This window comes from Trachemys scripta, chromosome 1, assembly GCF_013100865.1.
Source record: "Trachemys scripta elegans isolate TJP31775 chromosome 1, CAS_Tse_1.0, whole genome shotgun sequence".
NCBI lineage: Eukaryota > Metazoa > Chordata > Testudines > Emydidae > Trachemys > Trachemys scripta.
The window spans coordinates 303,418,671-303,446,114 of NC_048298.1; the positions used below are offsets into that span (position 1 = coordinate 303,418,671).

General features: G+C 42.1%; 1 protein-coding gene across 3 annotated transcripts in view; it reads left to right on the forward strand.

The window, feature by feature from the left end:
* Positions 1-27,444, forward strand: part of ATP8A2 (ATPase phospholipid transporting 8A2) — a 584,689-nt gene that overhangs the window by 249,031 nt on the left and 308,214 nt on the right. For all 3 annotated transcript variants that reach the window (XM_034758733.1, XM_034758730.1, XM_034758731.1), the window contains exon 25: positions 24,417-24,589. In XM_034758733.1, the coding sequence (XP_034614624.1) occupies positions 24,417-24,589 (173 nt within the window). The remainder of the gene's footprint in view (positions 1-24,416; positions 24,590-27,444) is intronic.

A 27,444-nucleotide genomic window follows, 5' to 3' on the forward strand; every position in this document is an offset into this window, starting at 1 on the left:
CTATCATCCAGACTACATGGCCATCTGGATGTGCTAAATTTCCTAACTAGAAAGATACATATGAGTAAATAAAATATTGATGAGCAGAAACCTAAATCTCCATGAGCTAGAGTAGTAAGGAGCCCTGATGTTATTCCTGGCCTCACACAGAGGATACTCTGCCAACATTCCAGTCAGATGGCTGAAATGTTATTTTTATCTGTAGTTGGAGAAATTAATTGGCAGAGATGTAAAACCACCATGGAGTTCTAAGCAATGATTTGCTTCCACTGCAGGCAGGCTGGTATACCATGTCAATAATACAGTGTTGAATGAAGTCAAACTACAGTATTGGAAAGAAATGAACCGCATTTTGAATTTTTGTTTTTGACAAAAGCAGGGAGAAGTAAAAACCAAACCAAAACCCATTTTATTTATATAATCAAATCTAAATATGTCGAGGCATTCCAGCTCATTAGCAAAACTAATGTGGACCATTTCCTCTTGGCTGCAGTACCATTGCTTTCTATAATTACATAGACATGTTAATGTTTCCAGAACAAGTGTTTTTTTTAATGCTCATTCCCTGGTATATATTGTAAAATATTCCATGGTATGCATCATAAACTGTTCTGTGGTCAAACTTCTAATGCGCATTCAAAGTTGCCAGGTTTGGTTTGGTAGTCTGGAGCAGTAAGCACTGAGGTTAGCCCCAGTCTGAAGAATTACAGTTGAGTTTTCACAATGGAGAGTGGCTCTTTTAAATTGAGTGGTGGACTCCTGTCTTTTACTCTTTTAATTTGTTTTCTTTAGTTCTTGTAAAACAGAGGTACTGTCAAACTAATTTTGTATCTATACTTCACGTACTGTACCCTAAATAGCTTTATAATGAGTGAACATTTTCTGGCATTTACATCACCGCTGGGTTCAGTATTGCTAAATGGAATGAGGATTGGTTAATGAAAAATTGGACAAATTAGCATTTCCAGAAAAATTGAAGGAGGAAAAAAGAACCCCTTGCTTTGGAGGCAATCCTACATTCTTTACGTTCCCAAAAAGCCAGCTGACAACTTCAGTGGGAATTTTGGGTTTGAAAGAAGTGCAGCATTGGGCCCTTTACAATTATGTGCCAGACATATTAAATTTTCCCAAAATAACCGTGACTCATGCCATCAGTTTTAAACAAGCCCTTAAACATGTACATTCTTCTTTGAGTGATGGCTCCATTGTTTTCCACTGTGATTATACATGCGCACCATGCTCCTTGTGGAGTCGGACATTTTGAAAATAGCGTCTGTTGGTCCACACGTGTGCTCTAACTCACCACAGGTGGAGGCACTACAGACAACTGCACAACACAAGGGACATGGCCACCTCAAGAATCCAGGATGTACATCAATATTCTGGAACTTGGAGCACTAAGGAAGGCATGTGAGTTCTTTCTTCCACTCATTTGCTCCCATCATGTCCTGATTATGTCAGACAACATGACTACTGTTTTCTACATCAACAAACGCGGGGGAGCGAACACACTGCCCCAGGCACATTAGTGGTCAATCTTTAGAACTGGTGCATCAGCAATCAGATCCTAGCTGCAGCCTAGCTTCTTGGGACTCAGACTGTGCTCACAGACTCACTCAGTAGGCACTTTGCAATCGACTGCGAGTGGGAACTTCATGACGGAGTACTACAGGACCTCTTCATGCAGTGCGGAACTCCAACCAGAGACCTATTCACTTCTCAGGCCAACAACAAATGACTCCCGGGGAGCCCTCAGTTACTGCTCTCAGGGCGATGGTCTTCTTCTCTCCTGGTCAGATCAGCTCAACTGTGCTTTCCCCACCCCCACTACCGCGCCTACCTCGAGAGCTACACAAGATCCAATGAGACAAAGTGACGGTCATCCTGATCACACTCCTCTGTCCCAGACAGTTCTGGTTCCCCAACCTACTGCACGTCATCCCGTCCACTGATTTACCATCCCGAACTTCCCCGGTCTTCTGACCCAGTGCAATGGCAGAATCAAACATCCCAATCCAGGACCGCTCCACCTCAAACTGTGGTATTTGGATGGGCATCAAGCCTACAATGGGCACATTCCTCAGTTGTATAGGACAGTCTCTCTAACAGAAGGAAAGACTCCACTAGATAATGTTACCAGGCTAAGTGGAAATGCTTTTCCTCTTGGGCCCAATAAAGAGGTGTTATACCGGAAACTACAGAAGTTCCTCTCATCAGGGACCAAATTCTGTCTTTGACGACATCAGGTCTTACTCTCAGCTCTTTGCGGATCCACCTCATGGCAATTAGCATGTTCCCTCCTCCATTTTACACACCTGTTAACTGCTAGATTTTGGAAAGGCCTCCTAAGAAACTTCCCACCTCTCCAAAAGATCACACCCCAATGGGATCTGAATCTGATACTCTCAATACTAACAACCTCCCCCATTCAAACATTGGTGACCTGTTCTCTTCCTCTCTCCATGAAGGTTGCCTTTCTTGTAGTCAGCCCTTCAGCAAGAAGGGATGGTGAACTTGGTGCTATGATGGCAGATCCACCATTTATGGTATTCCACAAGGATAAGGTTTCTTTATGCCCAAAATTTTTACCAAAGGTGGTCTCACAGTTTCATCTTAGCCAATCCATTCACTTACCTGTTTTCTTCCGGAAACCACACGCCTCTGCAGAAGAACACAGACGCCATTCCCTCGATGTTCAGTGGGTCTTGGCCTTTTTCCTACAGAGAACAAAACAATCAGGAAGTCCCCTAGACTGTTTATTGTGGTAGCAGAGAGAATCAGAGGACATGCAATCTCCACCTGGAGAATTTCAAATGGATTTCCAGCTGCATTAAACTCTACTACCTGCTGTCGAACTTACCTCCCGGCACTGGGATGCAGGCTCACTCCAATAGAGTTCAAGCAGTGACCACAGTATATCTTCAAGATGTGTGTCTTCAAGACATATGTAGAGCAAGTGTGTGGAGTTCTGTCCACACATTTACAACACAGTATGCCCTGGTGCAGGACCCGATGGTGGGTGCCTCCTTTGGCACGCGGTTCTCCGCAAAACCCTTCCATCCTCCTTCTCACCTCCTCCTACCAAGGTACTGCTTGTCAATCATCCACATTGGAATACAACAGGGACCATCTCTCAAAGAAGAAGAGGAGGTTACTTACCTGTAACTGAAGGCTCTTTGAGACATATGATCCCTATGTGTATTCTACTACCTGCCCTCATTCCCCTCTGCTTTGGATCTGTTAGATCCACATTTGAGAAGGAACTGGAGACGAGGTCGGTCTGCCCCACCTTTTATTGCCTCAGATGGAAACACTAGGCCAGTCAGGGTGGAGGCACAGACCAACAGACACTACTTTCAAATTCTTTGACTCCAGGTGCATGGTGCACATGCATAACAGTGGAATACAGATAGGGACACCCATCTTAAAGAACCTCCATTAAAGGTAAGTAACCATCTCTTTTTTGGTTGAAATTTCAGGTATCAAAAGCAGTTCTTTATAGTTACCTCTATGACTTTACAAACTATCTGCCAGAGATCAGTGTGGATATCTTGACTGGTATTTTTTCAGATGATATTTCAAATATTGTAATAAAAGAAAATATGTGTTTCCATAGGTTTTTAGGTAATTTTACTAGAGGTATATTTTTCTGTAGTTTATTTTAGCCTGAACTGGATTAGGTGCAGATAAATACATTGCATACAGGGCAGAGTTGCCTTGAGGGTATATTTTTCCTATCAGCAGGATACTATGACCTCTGCATAATGAGCTTATGTTTCAGGACTGATAAAGCATCCTTGAATAATTGTCCACAGCTCTCGTTATGTTTTTTGATGGTCTAATTAATCTGGACTTTCAGCAGCCACTGCAGATGACAACAGGATAAAAATTTGATCTATTTATCTAATTTTTTGAAAGCAAGATTTAGTCCATATGTGAAAATCTGCATAGCATGTCTCAGGTTAAGGAGTTTTTGCTACATCTTGAGGTCTCAGATTACTTGCCTTTCTGGGAAGGAATTTCTGGATAGTTTCAGATTCAAAACTGTGAAAATAGTGCGAGTAGGCTCATCTAGTATCCGTATGTCCTTATGTCATAATGTCCATCTTGGAGGTCTGGGAAGTTGGATGTCTGTCTTTTCAGGCATAATTGAGATGTTATTAGATATACATATTCATATTGTTTTGAAAAGCTGGCAATGAAGCCTCTGTCACAAAGTCCTCTTTGCTCAATGCATATGTGTTTAGGAATTACCTACTGATTTTTAGCCTGCCATTTTTACCTAAAGCTCTGGAGAAGGTCCTAGCAATACAGCTAAGGTAACACATAGCACTGATTATCCATTTCAGTCTGTTTCAGATGAACACAGTAGTGAGACTGCCCTTGTAACTGAGTTAGTTTGGACCACAGGATGATTTATTGGTTTGAGACTGGGAATATTTGAATTTGTGTTATTTTTACCTGATGCAAATGCAGACACTACTGGGCGAGGTTCTGTGGGGTGCGTTATGCACGAAATCAGACTAGATGAACATAATTCTGGCCTCAAAATCTATTAATTAAGCTTATGTCACTGGATGAATTCTCATTGGGTCTTGATGGGACTATGTGAAGAGTTTTGCATTGGTCAGTGTTGGCTCAGATGTTCTAAAATTCTTATATGCTTCCTCTAGGAGAACTTTGTGAAAGATTTGGGTTAGGTTATCCCCAGCTATCAGATGTACAAATTTATGATCTCACCATGTTCCAAAGACCTTAAATTGTCTTGGCAGTGCTGTCATAGAAATCTGAGACTGGATGGTTGAAAACTGGATGAGATTGAAGTGAGACTAAAATCTTGCTGATTGCATTAAAGAGAGAAGGAGACATTTTGATAGGCCTTCCAACCTTTGATGGTGAATCACTTCAAAGGGCTAGAGTTTAGGAGTAGCTCTTGATTGGGGCTGATGATCAAGTATCAGGAGTGGTCAGGACTGATTTTTATCATCTTAAAAATGTCTCCAGAGTGCTCCCATATTGCTCACATGCTCATCTGACAAGATGTGACACACAAGTTGACTATTGTAATGCTGTCTACCATGGGGCTACCCAAAAGGCTGATTTACTGCCTGCAGGTAGTACAGAATGTCACAGCTTGAATACTGTTGAGGATGGACAAAGGGGCAGTACCTTCCTACTACTGTGTTCCCTTCACTGCCTGCCTTTGTGCATATGGAGTGAATATAACATATTGATTTTTAACTTACAACGCCCTTAAGAGACAGGGTTCTGAATGCCTTTCTGAGCTTCTCTCTGTGTACCATCTATGGGAGTTCTCTAAAGCCCAAAGAGTTTGTTTGCAGCTTTCAGAGGCAAGGGAGCTCCTTGTACCGTTGCTATAGTGTTGGAGCTGGGGAATGTACTGTCTTTATTTATTTGTTTATTTATTTTGCTTAAGGATGACAACAGTACTAATCTTTTTTAAAATCAGGTTTCAAAACCATTTTATTTCCCAAGGCCTTTACACAGCACTATGAACTTCATTTGTGGCCTGTGATTAATTGTTTTGTTCTTGCACCTTTGTATTCATTTACTGCAGCTTCAACTTTATTGTTAGACACCTTGGATAGTTTAATAGGAAGAGTTGTATGAATAAAACCATTAAACTATTTTGGAAAATGTTTTCAGCTGGAAAGGAGAATTAAAAAAAATGTATCCCCATTTCAGATCTGCTAAGTTCCACGTATGGAATATGAAATGTACACATTTAGTATTAATTTTAAGACATTGTTAAAGTCGCTTTCGCTCTTTCTTTCTGTAGCCCAGTGTCTCCTACAATTCTTGAAGGCTGGGCTGCTCTCCTCAATCTGTGGCTTCTCTGAGGCAGATCAGTGTTTTGGGGTCTCTGCTCTTGCCACACCCTCTCTGCTCCTGCTTATAGCCAGTTTTGTCTGCCTGCATGTCAGCATGAGGACAGTAGTTTAAAGGCTCCTGCCTTCATCTGCCTAAGGGTTGTTGTTTTTTTGTTCAAATTTGGGGCAAGTGGTAAGCAGTCATCTTCCTCCCAGCTCCTCTTCCTCCTGTGCCAGCTTTAGCTGGTTGTTGGAATCCCCGGAGCCTCAGCTGTAGTGCCTCCCCATTTGCACCTTTGCATCTTCCAGGTATGGCAGAGCAGTCTAAAAACCCCTGAGCGAAATCCAAAAAGTGCTCCATCCATGAGACTGCCCTCCCAGGTTCAGCGGACAGTGAGTTGTGCCCAGCCTTCACTCAGTCTTCATCCCTCACTCTGTTAGGTGCCAGGGCTATAAGTCAGATAGGCATGCGGGATCCTCTACCCACCAGAGCAGCCATGACTCTGACGTGGGAACAATGAACCAGGAGTCTATGGGTGGAGCAGAGAGAGGCTCCAAGGACCAGGAGAATGTCGGTCAGTTGAGTAAGTCCCAAGGGCCCCTGGAAAACAGGGGGCAGACTGGCAGGGTCACAAATCCCTTCCAAGGCCTAAAATGGGAAAAGAAACAGAGTTCATAATCACCCCCCTCCTTCCCAATTTAACCAGGAGGGCCCTGAAAGCATCCCCCCACCAGTCCATGGGGAAATAGAACCCATCAGGCAAGGACTCAGAAAGAGATCTTGTAAGAGGATTTCAGGCGCTCAGCAAAGCTAGCTGCAAAAGCCCTCACCAGATCCATGACAGAATTCGTACACTCTCTAAGCAAGCAAAAAACCCCTCAAAAATCAAAGAAAGCAAAAAAGGGGAAGAAAATGCAAAAACATTTGTAGGAGGTCTGAGTCCTCTAACTCAGTGGTTCTCAACCTTTCCAGACTACTGTACCCCTTTCAGGAGTCTGATTTGTCTTAGAGACTAACAAATTTATTAGAGCATAAGCTTTCGTGGACTACAGCCCACTTCTTCGGATGCATCTTTTTGCGGATACAGACTAACACGGCTGCTACTCTGAAACCTGATTTGTTTTGTGTACCCTAAGTTTTACCTCAGTTGAAAACTGCTTGCTTACAGAATCAGACATAAAAATACAAAAGTGTCACAGCACACTATTACCGAACAGTTGCTTACTTTCTCATTTTTACCATACAATTATAAAATAAATAGTTTGGAATATAAGTAGTGTATTTACATTTCAGTGTGATACTTGACCCTGTTTTTCACTTAGGAGCCTTGTCTGAAGCCAAAGCCCTGCTGCCTGGGGCTGAAGCACGTAACTTAGCTTTGTTGGGCCCCAGGCAGTTGCCCTGCTTGCCACCCCCTAATGCTGGCCCTGCACTTGCATCCCCCCAAACCTATCCCATGACCCCCCTTTGGGCTGCAACCCCCAGGTTGAGAAACATTCATCTAGATGAGTTGATGTACCCCCTGGAAGACCTCTGAGTACTCCCTGCTCTAACTCCTCTTCCTGTTCCACAGAGGATGGTGAATTGTCGGGCTCTGATTCCGATCAGGTGCAGGGAAAGACTCATCAAAGATCTGAGAAATTTAAGACCATGTGCAACAAGGTTGTATCCCCTATTCAGATTCCACCCAAACAGAACACTGAGAGTTAGCCTCTGAGCAAATGTCTTTCCTCAAAATCCTCCCCTGATGCTGTGATTACCCCATACTCCTCCTTCAAAGACATAACCAGGGATGAACTAGCCAGACAAGGGCAAGCACATTAACAGAAACGATCTGAGGTTCTATAGGATACAGGAACCAAAGGTTCTGATTACGGAGATACCAAAGGTTGATTCTGCTGTAGTGCCCCTGGCTAAAGATGTGGTTATCCTCTGAGAAAGGAGAGTTCTATCCAAAGGACCCCACAAATAGAAAAAATGGAGGCTACTCTCAAAAAAGACATTGAGGCCTCCACAGCCTCTCCTAGGGCGACCCTCAGAACTGCTTACTTGAAGATCTCAGATCTCTGAAGAATAGAGATTATCCTGATTTAATTTAAAGAAAATTTTCCTGGCAGCAGCATTCATTGCTGATACCTCAGTGGATGTGATAAGTAGGGCTCTACCAAATTCACGGTCCATTTTGGTCAATTTCATGGTCATCGGATTTAAAAAGTCATAAATTTCATGATTTCACATATTTAAATCTGAAATTTCATACTGTTGTAACTGTAGGGGTCCTGATCCAAAAGGAGGTGGTGTGGGGATCACAAGGTTATTGTAAGGGGGTCGCAGTATTGCCACCCTTACTTCTGTGCTGCTGCCTTCAGAGCTGGGCCCTCGGCTAGCAGCCACCACTCTCCAGTGAGCCAGCTCTGAAGGCAGCGCAGAGGTAAGGGTGGCAATACCATGACCTTCCTACAATAACCCGGTGGTTCACCCCACTCCCACAGCCCTTTTTTGGGTCAGGACCCCCAGTTTGAGAAACGCTTGTCTCTCCCATGAAATCTGTATAGTACAGGGTAAAAGCACACAACAGACCAGATTTCACTTTTTGTGACGTGTTTTTCACGGCCGTGAATTTGGTAGAGGGCCCAAGTGATAAGGTTCTCAGCCAAAGCCATGGCCTCCTGCTTAGTGGCCAGGCGCCTCCTATGGATCTGTCCCTGGAAGGTGGATAGCCACTCAAAGCAGGTGCTGTACTCTGCCAAATTCACAGAAGTCCTGCTTTTCGGAGAGAAGCTAAACATGGTAGTGGTTTAGGGTGCTGCAAAATCTAAACAATCCCTTCCGATGGCACACCATGCCTTTAAGAGAGAGTACAGGCTGGCCTTTAGACAAAGATGTTCCTTTCGGCCCTCATTCTTACAGAAAGACCAGCAAAGGGCCAACAGGTTCTTCAGAACAGCAGTTCTCAGTCAGGGGTCTGAGGCCCCCTGGGGGACACACATGCAGATTTCAGGGGGTCCGTCAAGCAGGGCTAGCATTAGTCTCACTGGGGCCCAAGGCAGAAAGCCGAAGCCCCGCTGCCCTAGGCCCTGCTACTCGGGGCTGAAGCTGCAACCTGAGCAACTTAGCTTCATGGGATCCCCTGTGGTGTGGGGCCCTGGGGGGTTGCCCTGCTTGCTCTCCCTAATGCCAGCCCTGGTTTTTATATGCAGAAAAACAGTTGTTGTGGTACAGGTGGGTTGTGGAGTTTTTATAGCATGTCGCGGGGCCTCAGAAAGAAAAAGGTTGAGAACCCTGCTCCAGAGGAATGCATGGAACTAGGGCTTGGAAAGAAAGTCCCGAGAGAACTCTTTATGACAAACACTATATAGATCTCCACCTGGAGCTGAAGCTTAGGGGTAGAATTTCCCATTTCCTGGAGGAATGGGTTGCTTTGACCACAGATTAGTGGGTCAGGGAGATAGTGAATCAGGGATACTCCCTTGAGTTATGGACCCCATGCCATCATTTTTTTCATCCAGTCCCCTATCTCAAACAACTTCATTGGGCACAGTCTAATATTTCTCAACACCAGGATATGGGACTAATAGAGAGTGTTCCCTCAGAAGAAAGATTCTTAGGGTTCTGCTCCATCTTCTTTATCATTCAGAAGTATACAGTGGGAATCTGAGCCTTTCTAGATCTCAAAAGGCTCAACAAGTAGATGAAGAAAACTATGTTCTGGATGGAGACCCTAATCTCTACAGTTTGATCCCTGTCCCAAGGGTACTTTCTGATTTCAGTGGATCTGGCAGATACCTCCACATACCAATCAGACCATGCCATCGCTGGTCCCTCTTTGAGTGCTCTATGTGTGTATGCATGCCACATGCTTGAGCTTGGAAATTCTAACAAGCAGTGATCATTGGCCCATGCATGTGCAGTAGTTCACTTCATTCTCCAGATTACTATCATTATCTGGTCAGTCCCTCCTTTTGGCCTTATTGGAGCCCCTGTTACCCCTATGGGAGATGCTCCAGATTCATCCATGAATCTTACCACACCTCTTCTACTCAGCACCCACCAGATCCAACAGAGTATGAGGAGGAGGACGTGGCCTGTATCCACAGGTACCGGTAGGTATCTCATCCTTGCATCTGGATGAAGCAGGCACTCCATCCTCACCATCTCCATCGGACGACTATAGGGAGTACTAGGAGCTGCTTTAGAGAATTACCAGAGACCTCCAATACCACTGGAAGAGGTCCGAACTTTGGCTCCTGGATAGTCTCATAGACTCATAGACTTAAAGGTCAGAAGGAACCATTGTGATCATGTAGTCTCACCTCCTGCACATTTTAAGCCACAGAACCTCACCGCCCCCATTCCTGAAATAGACCCCTAACCTCTGACTGAGTTACTGAAGTCCTCAAATCATGGTTTAAAGCTTCAAATTACAGTGAATTCACCATTTACACTAGTTTAAACCTGCAGGTGACCCATGCCCCATGCTGCAGAGGAAGGCAAAAAATCCCAGGGTCTCTGCCAATCTGACCTGGGGGGGAAATTCCTTCCTGACCCCAAATATGGCAATCAGTTATACTCCAAACACGTGGGTAAGACCCACCAGGCAGATACCTGGGAAATAATTATCTGTAGTAACTCAGAGCCTCCCCATCTAGTGTCCCATCTCCAGCCATTGGGGTTTTTTGCTACAGGCAGTTGCCCATCATTCCATCCCCTCCATAAACTTATCAAGCTCAGTCTTGAAGCCAATTAGGCTTTTTGCCCCCACTACTCTCCTTGGAAGGCTGTTCCAGAACTTCACTCTTCTGATGGTTAGAAACCTTCACCTAATTTCGAGCCTAAACTTGTTGATGGCCAGTTTATATCCATTTGTTCTTGTGTCCACATTGGTACTGAGCTTAAATAAATCCTCTCCCTCCCTGGTATTTATCCCTTTGATATAGTTATACAGAACAATTATGTCTCCCCTCAGCCTTTTTTTGGTTAGGCTAAACAAGCCAAGTTCTTTGAGTCTCCACTCATAAAGCAGAATTTCCATTCCTCAAATCATCCTAGTAGCCCCTTCTCTGCAGACTACTAGTCTGAGGAAGGTGGCACTCCTGGTTAATGAGGACACCATGGAGACAGCCAGAGTGGTCTGGCACACTACTGCCTCTGCACCACCACAGCTAAGAGGGCAAAGAGAAGCTACTTTGTCCCTGCCAAAGAGATGGCACAAAAACACTAATCTGCCTCCATAAAGCTGCAGAGTGAGGCGAACAGCCCAGATGTCAAGAATTGTAGGAGATGCTGCTAGCAGAAAGGAAATTATTGGTTAGAAATTTTCCATTCTCTCTCTCTCTCTCGTGCTAAAGGGTCTTGCATTATGTTTCACTGAGACATTTAAAATCTGACTCCAAATTCTTCTCACTCACCTATTTAAATGGTCACAGTTTGAAAGCCCTGCTTGTGAAAGAAAAATCTGAAAACTGGACCTTTTTCACTTTAAGGATCTCATGTGAACACTAAAGTCAATGGGTTATTCATCTCTGACTTCTCTCTAGTCAGCATAAATCTTTCCAGGACTGAAGTTTTCCACTTTAATCTCTTCGAGGTAGGGACTGTCTTTTGTTCCATGTTCGTAGAGAGTCCATCACAATGGAGGCTCTGATCCTGATTGGTGCTTCTGGATGCTAGTGTAATACACAGTAATTATCAGTAATAATTTACAGCGATGATTGTATCTTATATGGCTGGGAAAATTCCAGCTAACTTGATGATGGAAGGGGAAAGAAATAGAGATCCTTTGTGTACTGTTTGTATATAAACTGGCATTCAGATATACTTATTTTATTTGTTATTATTTGTATTACTGTAGCACCTAGGAGCCCTCGTCAGGGACCAGGACCCCAATGTGTTAGGTGCTGTATAGACACAGAACAAAAAGACAGTTCCTGCCCCAGAGAGCTCACAATCTAAGTATTAAAAAAAAGAGAGAACAGATGGATACATATGGGCTGAGAACTGATTACAAAGAAACAATGAGTACTGGGCAACATGACAGGGACTGGTCTCGGCACAGCTGCAGCCTTACCATTGTCAAGTTTTTTGTAGGCATCAATGAAAAGGAGAATTTTAAGAATGGTTTTGAAGGAGGCTAATGAGGTAGCTTTGCGGATGATTAGGGGAGCTCTTCCTAAGCATGAGAGGCAGCATGAAAGAAAGCATGAAGATGCTTGTTTGAAAATTTAACAAATGTACAATGGCGGCTGGCATCATGGGCTGATTGGAGGCAGAGTTTGACATCTTAATAGTGAGAGACTGGCTGTGAAGAGTCTTGAAAGTGAAGACAAGTAGCTTATGTTTGATGTGGTAGAGAAGTGGAGGGAAGGAAAGAGAGGCGTGCCATAGTTGGAGATGGACTAGGAAAATGATCATTATATCAGCATTCTGAATGAAAATGATTGCAAGACCAGAGAAAAGGATGTTGCAGTAATCAAGACACACGATGATGCGAGCCTGAAAAAGAGTTTTTGCTGTTTGGACAGATGGGAAAGACAATATTCAGAGATGTTAGGCTGAAAGAATCAGCAAGATTTAGACATAGTCTGGATATGAGGACCTAGAGAGAAGTCAGAGATGAAAATGGGACCTCATTATCGGCCTGAGATGGTGGAATTCTCCACTGTGATAAAGAAAAGAGGTAAAGGGGAAGGCTTGTGGGGAAAGACTGAGCTTTATTTAGCCATGTTGAATTTGACATCTGAGGAATTGTCAGACAGGCCAAGATTCTAGTTTGGACAGAAGAAGATGGGTCTGGAGTGTAGATCTGTGAATCATTTGTATAGTGATGGTTGTTGAATTAATGTTTGTGGATGAGATGACCCAGAGGCAAGGCACAGAGGGAGAAGAGAAGGGGACCGAGGACAGAGCTCCAAGGGACCACCACAGAAAGGAGACCAGGAAGAGCCTCCGAAAGAGACACTGATGGAACACTTAGAGAGGTAGGAGGAGAACCAGGAGGGGTCAGAGTCACAGAAGCCAAGCGAGGAGAAGATTTCAAGAAGAGCATGGCCAACTGCGTGGAAAGTGACTGACAGAATGAGAATGGATCACTGTTCTGAGCTTTGGCTAGGAAGAGGCCATTAAAGATTTTGGCAAGTGTGGTTTCAGGGGAGTGCAAGGGATGGAAGCCAGAGGGAAAAGGAATGGATGGAACTGGAGAGAGGAACTTCGGAGAGTGATTGTGAACGGTGTGTAAATGAACCTCGAGGTGAAAGGGAGATGGGGGTGTATCTTGGATACACCCCCATAGTGATGCATATAGAATAACAGGTAGATTCACCATTCCTGGTATCTAGCAAATATATCAGTAGAATTTGCTATCTGTTGAGAGCTCGCATTTAGTGTGACGCAAACCACCACTTTAAGTTCAATGTTACGTAACATAATAAATTGCATATTTTAAAAGATAGTATTGTTTGTTGGGTAATAATTTTACGTTCAAGCACCAGAGTTTTAAAACTCATTTACAGGTCCAGACAGACTTCTAAAGTTAAAATAAGGCCACAGGATTTCCTTACCTTACAGATCAAGTAGAAAGATAACAGGAATGCTTACATAAGACTGGTGCAGTAGAACATGTTACATACATATTACACAGGGTCTCACAGACTTTAGGGAACCTGAGTTTGGCAGAAAGACTAAAATGCACAAGAACCATCACTTGGAGAATCAAGCTCTGAGGTGGCTTACTCTGCAAGAGATCATAAGAAGATTGTAATAAGACACTTTGGAAGGGGAGCAAAAGAGCCTGGCCAATGGACCTTGTGGCGTGTGTTCAGGTATGAGGGAGAGGCCTATTCTTTGCAATCCCTGCAATTATTCAGCCTTTGCAGAGATGTGAATTCCACCCTTTATTTATCAAAAATTAAGACTACACTTTAGAAATTTGCCTGCAATTTTGAATTTGCAATTTTGTTTCACAAACAAATTCTAGGTGCCAGGCAGGAATTATAGAATTTAGACATCTGACGGTTTGGTTATTCTTGCAGATCAGGTAGGGTCATTTGTGCCTGCAGTTAACTGTACTTCAGTTTTGTGGAGGTGTTATTTCTGGGCTGAAATTGGAACATGTGCTGTTTATTGCAAGAAATATTTCCCCTGCATCCTCAGTTCAACAGGTGCTGCCCTGAATACTTATATTCTGTTTCAGCTAGCTTTGGTTTAAACATTATTTAGTCTTTCCTTTGTTATTTTCATTATCCCTTCTCTACTGTACACTGCGTTATGCCAGATGTCCACAGGTCCCATGGGCTCAGGAACTAGACAGCTTCAAGTGAAATGCTCTTCACTAAACAGATGGTGAACCCTTTAAACCATGGTTAAGGTACAGTGGAAAGAGTTTCAAACCTCGCCGCAAAGTGTCTCCCTGAATATGGTTCTTCAGTTAAGTCCTCTGTTCTTCACAGCACTCTGTGGAAGACTCATTTCACTTACAAAAACAAACCCAATAAACTTCACTTTTCCAATAAATTCAAAAAATTGTATCACATTTAACTGTTCACACTATCCAGATGTAGGAAGGAAACATCAAATGCAGTAAAAAATAAATACCTCATATTGGTAAAATATGTCCAATTGGCAGTTTAGTGTCCTTTGGAACAATGAGCTAGCAGATTCTGTGTGATTTATATGATCATACAAAATATGACAGTAGTTCTGGGAGTGAATTGTCTGGTAATAGAAAAATGCATTAGAATTTAGAAACCATTTAATCTTTTTACTACAGCAAATGAACAACACTTCCAAGATTTATAATAGAGGTGATCTGTAAACAGGTACCAATATAAACAGTTTACTTTAGGAACTCAAGTTTAATAGCTATTATAGAGGTTCATCCTGGAAGATCACTCTTACATTAACTCTATTGAGATAAAAAAAGGAACATGTGATAATGGTATCCAAAATATTAAAGCAGGAGTGGCCAAAATGCAACCCTATAGTTGCTCTCAACTTTAGTAAGCAATGTGCTTGATGTATGCCACAGATCCCAACAGTCAGTGTTTTCTTTGTCCATCTTAACTAGAAAAAGAATATTTGTTGTCTGATACCCACCATAACCAGTCTATTTCAATATTGGTTTTCTCTCCAGATCTTTTGCTTCACCTGGGGCAATACTGAGCCTTAAACTGCGTGTGAAATGTGAATATAGTCTCTGTGAAGATAGGACCAGGTTTTTCTACTGTCATTCATGCTACACAAAATGATGCTGCTAAAAATTCCCAAGCCACAAAGTCCATATCATTTCTTTTTTTAAACTTTTATTGTTTTTTCTAACGTTTTTATTATTTGACTTTTTAAAATTATAGGTAATGAGCCAACTTCAGATTTGGTGTAAGTACGTATAACTCCATTGAAATCAGTGGAGTTGTACTCACTTACATCAAGTCTGAATTTGGTCCATGGAGGAGTTGTGTGTGAAATTTTATATAACATTCCTTTCAGTGCTAAATTCCAAAATGGAATGCCGTTTTCTTTTTAATAATCTGTGTAGAACCCTATGGGTTGTTAATGTGTCTGCTTTATCCTTCAGATACTGAGTGACCCTGGTAAGGCTGGGTCCTTCTGTGAGTCTTTAGAAAGTGACAAAATACAAACAAGCCATTACAAGGTTTCATACAGAACGGCAGGATGTGGTCTAGAGTGAAGACCACACATGAACTCTGCTTCAGGATATTCTAATTCTCTGCCTGTCAACAAATTATACTCTGCTGCTAAGATTTATAACAGTACCCTAGTGTTCCTCAACATATGGTGATCTGCAGAATGAAACTACATTTACACAGTGTACAAAACTCAGGAAGTTTCTTCTTGGTAAATAAAATGTTAAGAGCAATATTGCAACTAAATGGTCTACCAAGAGTTTGAGCAAGTCACTTGTTAAAATGAGAAATAGGAGTAGGAAAATTAAAACTGTGGAAAAATGTCTGCTGGGTAGACTTGTTATGGAAGGGAATAGTCCACAGGAGAAATTATTGAAATCACATACATAGGTTCCCAGCAGTGAAACTAAAACCTGAAACTTAGGTATTGTTTCTGTCTGATTGATTTTGATTTTTAAAGCTTCTTTTCTATGTGATCATGCCACCAAAGTTCGCTTCCGCAGCCATATATGTATAACTTGTCTATGTGTGAGACTTACAGATGCACTCCTTGTAGGTTAAGATACATCTTTACTAATTTTACACTCTCGGGCCCTGATCCTGCAAAGGGAGCTGCATGAAAGGATTCTTATGCTCACATTTAAAACAATGAAACTTTAGCCCTGATTTAACAAAACACTTAAGAATTTCGTTATGTCCCATTGAAATCAGGTGCTTAAGTGCTTTGCTGAATCAGGACCTTGTAGGGGGAGGGAACACTTACTTTTATGTGCTGTTCCATCGACTTCAGTAGGAGTCTATGGGCTTGTCCATACTTCTGGCTAAATCAGCACTGCTGCGATCTATGCAGCGGTGTCGATTAGCAGCTCTGGTGAAGACAAGCTAAGTCGATGGCAGAGCGCTCTCCTGACATCTGTACTCCACCTCCCCAAGAGGCAGAAGTTAAGTCGGCAGGAGAGCATCTCCTGTTGACAAAGCATGGTGTAGACACTGCTGTAAGTCCTAAATTACATCAACTTTAGTTATATCACTTATGTAACTGAAGTAGCATAACTTAGGTCGACTTACAGCATTTGTGTAGACCAGTCTTTAGAATGAAACTGCACAAATTCTTTTGTGGATCAAGGTCTTAATTTAAATGTTAGGTCTGGCGCCCATTTCAGGGACATTTTATTATAGCATCCCATCTTCAGTTCTCCTAGGATAGGTTGATAGGTAATCTCCAAGAGTGGGGATCTGTGCAGGCAATTTCATGAAGGAGAAAAACTATGTTAGTGACTGATAGCTGGAGAGCTCTGAATATATTCCCTCTTCAGATCCACCCTTACCGCCAATCCCTATTTGTGGATAAACTGTAAAGATAGCGCTGAAATCTTTCAGGATGTTCAGGTTCATTTTTTCAGGTCAAATGTCTTCTTGCAATTCCTCTTGCTTGCTGCTCCCTCATGTTAACAATAGTGAGTTAATTCTAGCAAAGGATTGTGACTTTCCAACCACATCAGAGATTTTTAACAGCACAGCCTTCTTTCTCAGTTGTAGGATTGTAGCATTTTGGGCATCTAGTAAAATGTACTTAAACAATTCCCAATTATCATTCGTGTTTTGCTGTTTAAATTCTTCTTCCCAACTGATTTGACTCATAATTGTTTTCAGCTTTGTAAAATTGGCCCTTTTAAAGCATTAAGCAAAAGTAGAAGACTGGTCTCCGGTTGATGAGTGTAGAAGAAAAACAGGATATGTGAGCGGAATCACCTGTACTTTTTTTAAACATCAGTGACAAATTGTGTACAAAGGAGTATACCACTTTCCAGGGTGTGTGTTTATCTGCTGTGAGAATTAGTGCCACTTTGCTGTGTAAATTGCTGGGTTAAGGATTATCATAGATGTTGGAGAATGTGCCACATAAAATGTTTCCTGAAGCATTCTTTAGGTGAGAAGATGTCTCTGATTTATGGCCTCTTGTGATATAGGACACTTGCTCATTGAACATTTGCCTCAGGGATTGCTGCACAAAGGGAGGAAAGAGGCTCTGTGGCCAGGGATTGAAATGTTGGGTAGGACTCCTAGTGCTGTCTCACAGTGGCTGTTACTAGGCCTGGCTGATTTGTTGCTTTTGACACGAGGCTTCACTTTTCAGGCATCTTATTTGACTCCCTGGACTCCCTGTTGTTTTCTCCTTGTTTGACTAAGCTTAGTGGTTGAGTCTCTCTCCCCATCTTCACTTACTAGCCAGTCAATACCTGCCATGTACTCAGGTCCTCCTTTCCTAACAAGAAACACAGAGGGGGAGGGGAAGAAAAGAGCAAATGGGAGGGAGCACTGACCAGCTAGCAGAGGAAAGGAGATAAAGAAGGAGTCACAGCATCTGTCAGCATGGAGTCAGCGCCTATGATACTGGTGGCATCAATAGACAGCAGAGGGCAGGAAGAGAGGACTTCTTGGCAGAGAACTAGGCAATGGGCAGGGACAGGAGGTTGTCTCTATCCATTTAGGGGAGTAGAAATCAGTTTCAGCCCTTCAGGTGGGCCAAGTGGGTGGAAGAGGTCCTATTCTGTATTTGGGAGCAAGAGAAAGCTTAGAGGGAGATGGGGGAAGAGACAGGATGGGAGGAGAGAGAGGAGGAATTATCTTTCTTTCTTGTATTTTATTTTTAAACTTTTTATTAAGTCTAAGTTACAATAAAACTGTAACATACTGCATCATGTTCTTGTGTTATGTTCTTATCATACATTTCTTATTACTTATTCAGAATCTGACTAAAGATAATGGCTTGCTGGCTGGGGAGCCCTCCTCCTCTGAGTACACTAAAAAGGGTGACCACATTTCTGAATTTTATTCTCATTTTGGCACTTCTGTTGTGTACATACTTAGTATGAAAGCTTTTTGGTTACAAGGACAGTCCATATTTTACTATATTACAATTCCAAGGAGGAAGAGTCACATTTTTCCAATTATATGCAATACAAAATCTTGCTCCTAACAGTAAAAAGAAATTAATTTGTCATTCTGTTTAAAATGTAGATCCTTTACTGAAGCATTAAGTAAGCAAGTCAGGGTATCTCTAGGAAGCCGACATTTTGTTATAAGATGAATTGCTTTGATAATTTCTTCCTCAAGCTATCTAATTCCTGGTTACAACCACCACATGTGCAAGTATGTTCCTTTTCCCCCACAAACCCTCCAACAGAGCACCTCTCTCGTAGCAAAAATATGATGGATATTTACTGGTATTCTATGCCATCTATACAGTAACGTACAAGAATATTCTTCATGAGTGACGCAAATTAAAGATGTTTATTCCCTTTCCCAGATAGAGACCCACTGTTCTTATCAGTTTCTTTATCCAAATCTCTCTCCCATCTTTTCATCTGAGTTTTCTTATCAACATCTTTTCAGTCAAAATTGCATATGTTTTAGAAATTAAACCCTTTGATCTAGCTTGCTCCTGGGTCAGCTCCTCAAACGTGGCTAAAGGTCTAGATAGGCGATCCAGATTTCACCATAAAATGTTTGACTTGTAAATACTGAAAATATGGGAGCTTTAAATTATTTACATTAGTACATATCTCTTGATATGATTTCAGATCAGGACCCAGGAATAGCTGTCCAAACTGAGTAGTCACAGCTCTTACTCACAATGAATAGTCATGTTGATATTTCCTAGAGATAAATTCCTGATTATTAAAGACAGTAGCTAAGGGAGAAGGGCTAGGTAGCAGGAATTTGAAAAATTTGTCCAGAACTGCTAAAGTGGTCTGGATGAATGAGTGATTTATTTTTTGATTACCTAAATTTCTTTTTAACGTAACAATTACTATAAATAGCTATATTTAGGCTCCAGTGCTGTTTGAGTTTTACTGAGTGTGTGGATGGTCTATTGTTAACCCAGTTGATCACATCTTTTAATCGTGGTGCATAATAATAATAATAATAATAAACCGAAGTAGGGGAAGCTAGTCCATCCTACATGGTATGATTAAACAGAATTTATAACACATACCAGGCTAGGGCCTGTAAGTTACAAACAGTAACAGACTGTGTTTACCTATCTGTTTTAACAATCTTCAAGAAGTTCATTCAAGACATAAGACCAAATTCACCCTTAGTGTAACTCCACTGACTTCAGTGGCATTACAGCAGGGATGTATTTGGCCCTTGAACTGTGAAATGCTGTTCTCCATCACTTTTCAGACTTGATTAAAGGTGTACACAAAAAGAAATATAAATGTGCTAATACTGCAATTACTCCGCAATTTTTATTATGGTTCAGATTGCTTTAAGTTAAGATTCAGAAACCATTTGAGACAGATGTCTCTGTCCCTTGATAGTATTACCTCAGCAAATTGGCTGGTACAGTTTGGCAAGACTTCTGGAAATGTTTACGCTTCAGGTCATTTTTATTTGTATAAATTGTTGACCTAATCACTGACATTTAGGAGCTAACTAAGCAGGCACTTTGTGAACTTGAGATGACTCAAAATACTGCCTTAATTTTCAGGCAGTTCTCATTACTCATCCGGCAAGCAACAGTATGTAGCATCCATATCTCTCTTGCTACTAAGTATAGTGTATTTGCTATCTGTCTCCATGGAAGGTCATATCAAGGTCACTCAGTGTTGTGAATGAAAATAATCAGTTGGTGAAAGTACAGAACTTGAAACCTTGGTGTATTTTCTTCTGACTAAAAAAGGCCAACCTTATTTAAGATGGAATGAACAGCACGTTTTTCTGTTCTGAAGTAACAGATGGATTCTTAAAAGTACTTAGAAACCTTTGAACAAAAGGTGCTGTAATGGAAACTATTAATTTGTAAACATTTTTAACTCAAAATAACAGATTGTAAATTATAAATAGATCCACAGGTAAATAAACAAAATGCTCACTTTTCCCATTGCTATTACATTTAATCTTTTTAGTGTAAATATTTTATTAAAGCTAATGTTAAAAAATTATACAATACAGGTTAAGAAAAGAGTTGTCTGTACATCTGAGTATAGTGCTTAGATTATCCACAAATACAAGGTTTGTTTTAAAAATCATAAGATACATATAGTGCATAATCACCAGTAACCCAAATTTAGATGAATAAATTTAACAATACAGTTTAGATATTAGCATCCAAGTATTTGGGTACATCACTCATGAAAAGTTATACAGAGAGTTCGTTGTGGAAAGCACATATATCAATGAGTGAAGATTGTCCCTCAGTAATTGAGAATTTAGGGTAGGTTGTCCAATTAGAAAATACAATCCATCAGGGAAGTATTTCAGTTACTTTCCTGACTGCGCTTCTCATCGGCACTCCAGCTCATCCCTCCTGGTATTGTCGATGTCCGATGATGTGTTCTAGGTAGAGGTCCCTCAACCATGTGATGGCGTCCGACACCATGAGTTGCCGCATCAGCCGAGTATAGCATTGACCGATTCCATATTCTCTCAACACTCGCTCATTACTGGGGTCCTATGCACCCAGGGCTCCGATGATCAGAGATGTAATTCTAGCATATGTAGACATACCTGGAAAATGGTTCAGGCTTTAGCCGTAAATTGTGGCAAAGCCAAAGTCCTGAAAATTAGTGTTGCAACAAAACTAAAAAACAAAACCCCAGAATAGATTTTCATTAGTATTGGTAGCATGGCTGTTTCTGTTTTAGATTGCTGTGGAAATAACTTTTGTCCTGTTCAGTTAAGCATCTCAGGAGTGAAATATGTGAATTCTACACTAACCCTAAAAGAAAAAAACCCTATATTACAAGCATATTTGATTCTATGGCAAGATCCGTGAAATAGAAGATGTCCCCATTTTGCATCAAACTATTCTAAAGTGCAGTGCAGGCATTTTCCTCTTCTGCAGGATTGTTAGTCTGACAAACTGTGTGGGAATGAATGTGTTTACATATATATAGAATGGCTTTCAGTTGGAAAGTGAAATCTCTATAGAAAATGATTTATATGATATTTCAGAATATTGAAGAAATTTACATTTGCAATCTCTTTGTCTAGCTGGGAACTTGCAAATCTCAGCAATCCCACAGAAAATCATAGTGGTTGCCAATATGTGTATACTGTATGCATGTAATGATGACTGTCTTACATTTATTCTTCACCTTTCATCCAAGAGGATCTCTCAGCATTCTACAACGAACTGATGTATAAATTATACACATGAATCTCTTAATTCATCTCTAAAACACACCAGCCTCTAGGGTGAAGCTTGTCAACTATTTTCACGGTGCACAGAAGCTTAGCAACAGTTTAGGACAGGAAGTGAAGAATCCGTAATACATAAAACCCCCTCATACTTGTGTCAATGTTTTTTTATTTATTTGGTGGCAACATGCATGAGAAAACATTGGGGCATATATAATAGGGATAGAAGACAATTCTACCCTCATTTACACTTAAGCAGTCATTGATTTCAATGGTGTTCTATGGTGTACCTGGGCCCCTAACTCAGAGTATGTTCACGCTACAATCAGAGGTGTAATTCTAGCACATGTAGACATACCCGAGCTGCTTCGATCTAGCTAGCTTGAATAATAATAACAGTGAAGCTGTGGCAGCACACTGCATAGGCAGTAGTACAGTTTATGCAAGCCAGCCCAGGAACCTGGGTAGGTACTCAAGTGTCCAGCCAATGCTGATGCCCGTGCTGCTGTGGCTTCTCTGCTATTGTTATCTGAGGTAGCTAGACCAAAGCTAGCTTGCATATGTCTACATGTGCTACAGTCACACATCTGATTGCAGTGTAGACATACCCTCAGTTGAATTTGTAGCGTAGATGGAGTCTTACTGATTTTACCTCCTATTGTAGAAAATTGGTCTGCTGGTATGTCTCCATCTTCCAAAAGGTGTGGATGTTCTGGTCTCCATATGTTTTGATTAACCCCAACCACAAAGCCATATTATCCCATAAGGTGAATGTGTAGGGGAAATCCTGACTGTATGTTAATGCTGAACTTAACTGGAGTAATTTGTGTTCTTCAGTACCAACAGATGTGTAGTCTGTAGGGAGCAGTTTGGCTACATTTATTTTTTTACATCTGTCTGTTAAATCAGAGATGCAAATTGAAAATGCAGCACTCAGCAACTGCTTGTGGATTTGTAGCTCTCCCTGGAGAAATGTGGGTTCATAAAACAATGAATGGATTACAATGAGACATAAATATAGTATTTTCATTTGACAGATGTAATCCTGCTCCAGTATTGTTCATATTAGATAGAGAGAAACGGTACCTTTTACTGTAGACCAGCATACAAAGAAAGGAAGCACATCTAAGCACTGAGACACATATTTGACAGTTAAGTTGGCACCAGTTTTTAAAGTTTCATAGCTCTGGGATGAGCAAAAAAGGATACTTTGTTTTGCAACACTGTGTATTGGAGATCATACCAGAATGGACATTGCTCAGAAAATGTGAGATGCAGTTGGTGCTAGAAATCCCCCTGGAGGCAATAGAGGCAGCAAACCATTAGTACTGCCAACCCCAAATGTTCAAAAATAATGAGTCAGGCTCACTAAAAATATTGAGATTAACTTTAAAATCATGAGATTATGTACAGATAATAGATTTGGTTTTCTTTTTATTTGCCTTATGCTTTTTGAGTCTTTAGGGTGCTCTGGGATCATATTTGGAAGCTTTCTCCACAGACACAAAGGCTAGAAACTTACTTTTTCTTGAACAATGAAGACTGAAATCTTCACATATTCACTTGACTCCAGGAGCTGGGGCTTTAAGGAAAAGAATAATTATCATGAGATTCACGACAAAATCATGAGAGTTGGCAACTCTGAATCCTTCCTTCTAGGTTACATGCTGCAAGGGAAGCCCCATCCTATCCTCAAAAAAAGCAATAACAATGTAGTCCATGCTGCATAGTCAGGCACTCAGCTTTGCCATCTGTGTTCTCAGCTGGGAACCTGGATAGACCAAATATATGCTGAGCCATTCTACCAGGAAGCAGGGGGTAAATCAGCTTTGCTTCTAAAGGAGAAGCATGTAGGCAAGCACCATTCCAGGGGACTGCCTCAGCCTCTGAAGAGTCCTTCCCCCACAGATTTCCAGGATCCATGGGCAATTTTTGTTCCTTTACTTTACAAATATGTCAGAAAAGCCCCTCCCCAAAACTTGAACAAACCAGTAGATAATGTAGACACACTTTTAGAGAGCTGTTTTGTTAGAATAAATCTGGTGAAACAACATGCTCTGAATTTCAATTCATAACCCCATCGATTTTCAAAAAAAAACAGAAGAGAACTGTGAATCTAGTAGTAGATTAATAAGCGGTCAGTTACTGAGCATCTTCTTTATCAAAGTACCATGCTTGAGTAGGGATTAATTAAAGTCTTTGTTATCCAAGTCTGATGGCCTGAGAGAGCCTGAACCAGGAGTGAGTCAGTGAGGGCCTCATTTTTAAAACTATGCGTGCACTTTTGAACACACAAAAGAATACACACAACTTACATGCACATATTTGAAAATTTGCTCCTGAGAAACTAACATTTGCAGAAATGTTCACTACTGGCCTAACTCTGCTTCCATTGAAGTCAATGGTAAAACTCTGACTTGAAAAGGAAGAGAGGCCAGTGTAAGCACTTTTGCGATTCCTACCTTAAGAGTCTGAGGAAAAGGTTGAGAGCTGAAGATTGAGTCATTTGGGAGGATGGTGAAACAATAATAATATGTAGCTCTTTTCAACAGTAGATCTCAAAGCATTTTCCAAATGTAAGTGTTTTTGGAGTAGGCACTGGGAAGGAAATTCAAAAAATCCATAATATTTTGAGGGGGAAGCAGTGGCAAAAGCCATGGAAGCACCAGGCCCCTTTATTCTAACCCACCTTTGAATCTGAGAATGTGTCAAGGATACTAACGCCAGTTTAGAGAGACGGTTGGAGTACAGTGGAAAGAAACATTTTTCTTTTTTGTCTGTGTGTTTGTACTTTAGGCAACAAGAGCAACCCTGACCCATCACTGTACAAACCTGGGAGATTCACTGGGGAAAGAAAATGATATAGCTCTCATTATTGATGGCCAGACTCTGAAATATGCTCTCTCGTTTGAAGTCCGGCAGTGCTTCCTGGACCTAGCACTGTCCTGTAAGGCAGTCATCTGTTGCAGGTAAGAAATGTCAGGATTTTCTCCAGTGAGAAGTTGGTGTGCAGCTGGTGTAACTCTTCGTCTTCTCCTGCCATTTATCCCCTTCAGGCTTACAGCACATGCAGGAAATGTAAAAGAAGGAAACTTACAGGTTAATATTTAAGAGGAGCTGAGCTGTCTGCTGTAAGTCGCTTGTTTATTCAAACACAGTTGTGAGTTATCTGTTATGGAGCAATTATTGGGAAGCAGGGCTGCATACTGGGAATATCCCACAAGGGCTGAGTGCAAGGAGTATTTCCCCTCTAATGGCTTCTCTGTGGTTGCTGCAGCTGTTGAAGCTACCATAGCTATGCCCCGCTCCTCCCACACTCTGCAGGACTGTGTGAGTGACTGGCGGATCAGTGTAGTCTTGGATTTTACTTCTCCCCTCTACGAACCCCAAATCCTGCAGTCAGAAGACAGAAAGAGCCCCTGTTCAGTGCCCCAGGGATGCATACCCTTTTCATGGACTCTCCGTGTCTTGAATGCCCCCCAGCAATGGAACTATCTTGGTTCTCAAAATCTGTACTATAGTGATGAGCATGGTATTTAAAAGATAGATAGAAAATGTCATGGCTGCAGACGAACAGGCAGGATTCTCCCCTATTTAAAAATAGAAATGCTTTTTAATTATGCAGATTTCCCCCCAAATTGAGCCTGATAGCTTTTTATAAAGTGATAGGAGATAATGAGGAAACAGGCCTCCCTGACCCCTTGATTATAGGAGACACTGAAGAATAGGAGCTGTGATGTTACACCTGTGATCATGCTTAAGCAGTGGGAATTAAATAGCCAGAGGTTGCCTCCACTTGGTACGGCAGCTCTTCATTAAGCAGAGCTGCACAGAGAGGCAAGGAAACAATATTAAATATCTTAGCAGGTACAGAAACCCCAATAGTATATGTTATTAGATTGGAATTCATTTGCGTGGCCTTCCCTAGAGGGTAGCCATCTATGATGTTCTGCTGCTGAGTAGTCTCCTGCGATGGCTTTGAGCTCTGACAGGGTTTAGTGTTCAGCGTTTGTCTGTGTTGTAATCACAGAACACTGTGAAAATTACATTGCTGAGTTTAAATCTTTTGATGAAAACAGAAGAGTTGAGGCAATGAGTGTTTGTACTACTAGGCTGTTTTCATTGGGTCTTTTTTGGAAGAAAAAGGGAACTCAGAAGACTGAGTAATGAAAGAAATTTCCTTTGTAGAAGTAGTAATGGTAATATTTGATAATATTTTCATTGTAAGTGGGGGGCAGAGCCTGATTGCATGGTCGGAGTTGTTGTGCAAAGTTTTTCACATATGTATTCAAAGCAACCTACAAATATTAGCTAATTAATTCCCACAATACTGTTCGTAATTGGGAAAATATTTCCCCATTTTATAGATGGAGACAGAAAGAAAGAGCAAAATTAAGACCTGTGTTTTCAGAATTGGCCTCTAATTTGGGGTGCTTTGATTTCTGAGTGGCTAACCTTAGACACACAGGGCTAGATCCACAAAGGGATTTAAGGACCTAAGTTCAAAATTTAGATCCTCAGAACCCCTGCTTAGTTTTTGCCTAACCCTGTAGGCACCTGTTTCCACTGGTAATGTCCCCCAGGCACCTGGATTTCTGCTGGTGTACATACATACCAGCACCTAAGTCCTGAGGCCATTCAGCTTTGTAGCACCTACCTCGTGCCTAAGCCAGTGGGATCCTCAACCTGGGCATTCTCCTACCTATCTCGCCTGCAGTGCCCAATCTAATGGCATTTTCAGAGGCCCCCTTAGAGTATAATTACCGGATCAGGCCCTACACACGTTGAGTGGAGAGAGGTGCCTATGCTTCCCTTCTACCCAATCGCTAGCCCAGGGGTTAGAGCACTCACCTGCAATGTGGAAGGTCCCATTTCAAATACCTACTCTGCCTGACTTGAGCAGGGACTTGAACCCAGGTCTCCTACCTCACAGGTGAGATGCCCTAACTGCTGGGCTATGAATATTCTCAAGTGGAGCCCTGTCTCTCCTGCTGAAACTGTTCCACTTTGTATAAAACACTTAAATATTAATTAAAGCAGGAACTGGAACCTAGGTCTCCCAGGAGAGCGTGCTAGCCACTAGACTATAGACTAGTCATTGTATCTCTAGCCCAGTGCCTATGTAAGTGTTTTTATACAAAGTGGAACAGCTTAAATAAGAGACATTGAGAGAGACTTGCTCTAGAATAGCCCAGTGGTTCGGCCACTCACATGAGAGACCAGGGTTCAAGGTAGGGTTGCCAACTTTCTAATGGCACAAAATCGAACACCCTTGCCCCTCCCCCTGCTTTGCCCCTTTTCTGAGGCCCCACCCCCTTCCTCTGTCGCTTGCTTTCCCCCACCCTGATTGATTTTCACTGGGCTAGGGAAGGGGGCTAGAGTGCGGGAGGGGGTGAGGGCTCTGGCTAGAGGTGCTGGCTCTGGGATGGGGCCAGAAATGAGGGGTTCAGGGTGCAGGAGGGGGCTCTGGGCTGGGACAGAGGGTTGGGGTGTGGGAGCAGGTGAGGGCTCCAGCTGGGGGTGTGGGCTCTGGGGTGGGGCTGGGAATGAAGGACTTGGGGGAATGAGGGGGCTCCGGTCTGGGGCCAAGGGGTTCAGAGAGTGGGAGAGGGATCAGGACTGGGGCAGGGGGTTGGGGTGCAGAAGGAGGTGTGGGGTGCAGGCTCCAGGGAGGGAGTTTGGGTGCGGGAGGGAGCTCAGGGCTGGGGCAGGGCGCTCGGGGGGGGGGGGTAGTGCATGGAGCAGTGAGAGGCTCTGGAAGAGGGGAAGCAGTGGGAAAAGGAAAGATCCAAGGAAGGATCAGACCAGTGGGGACGGCCTGATC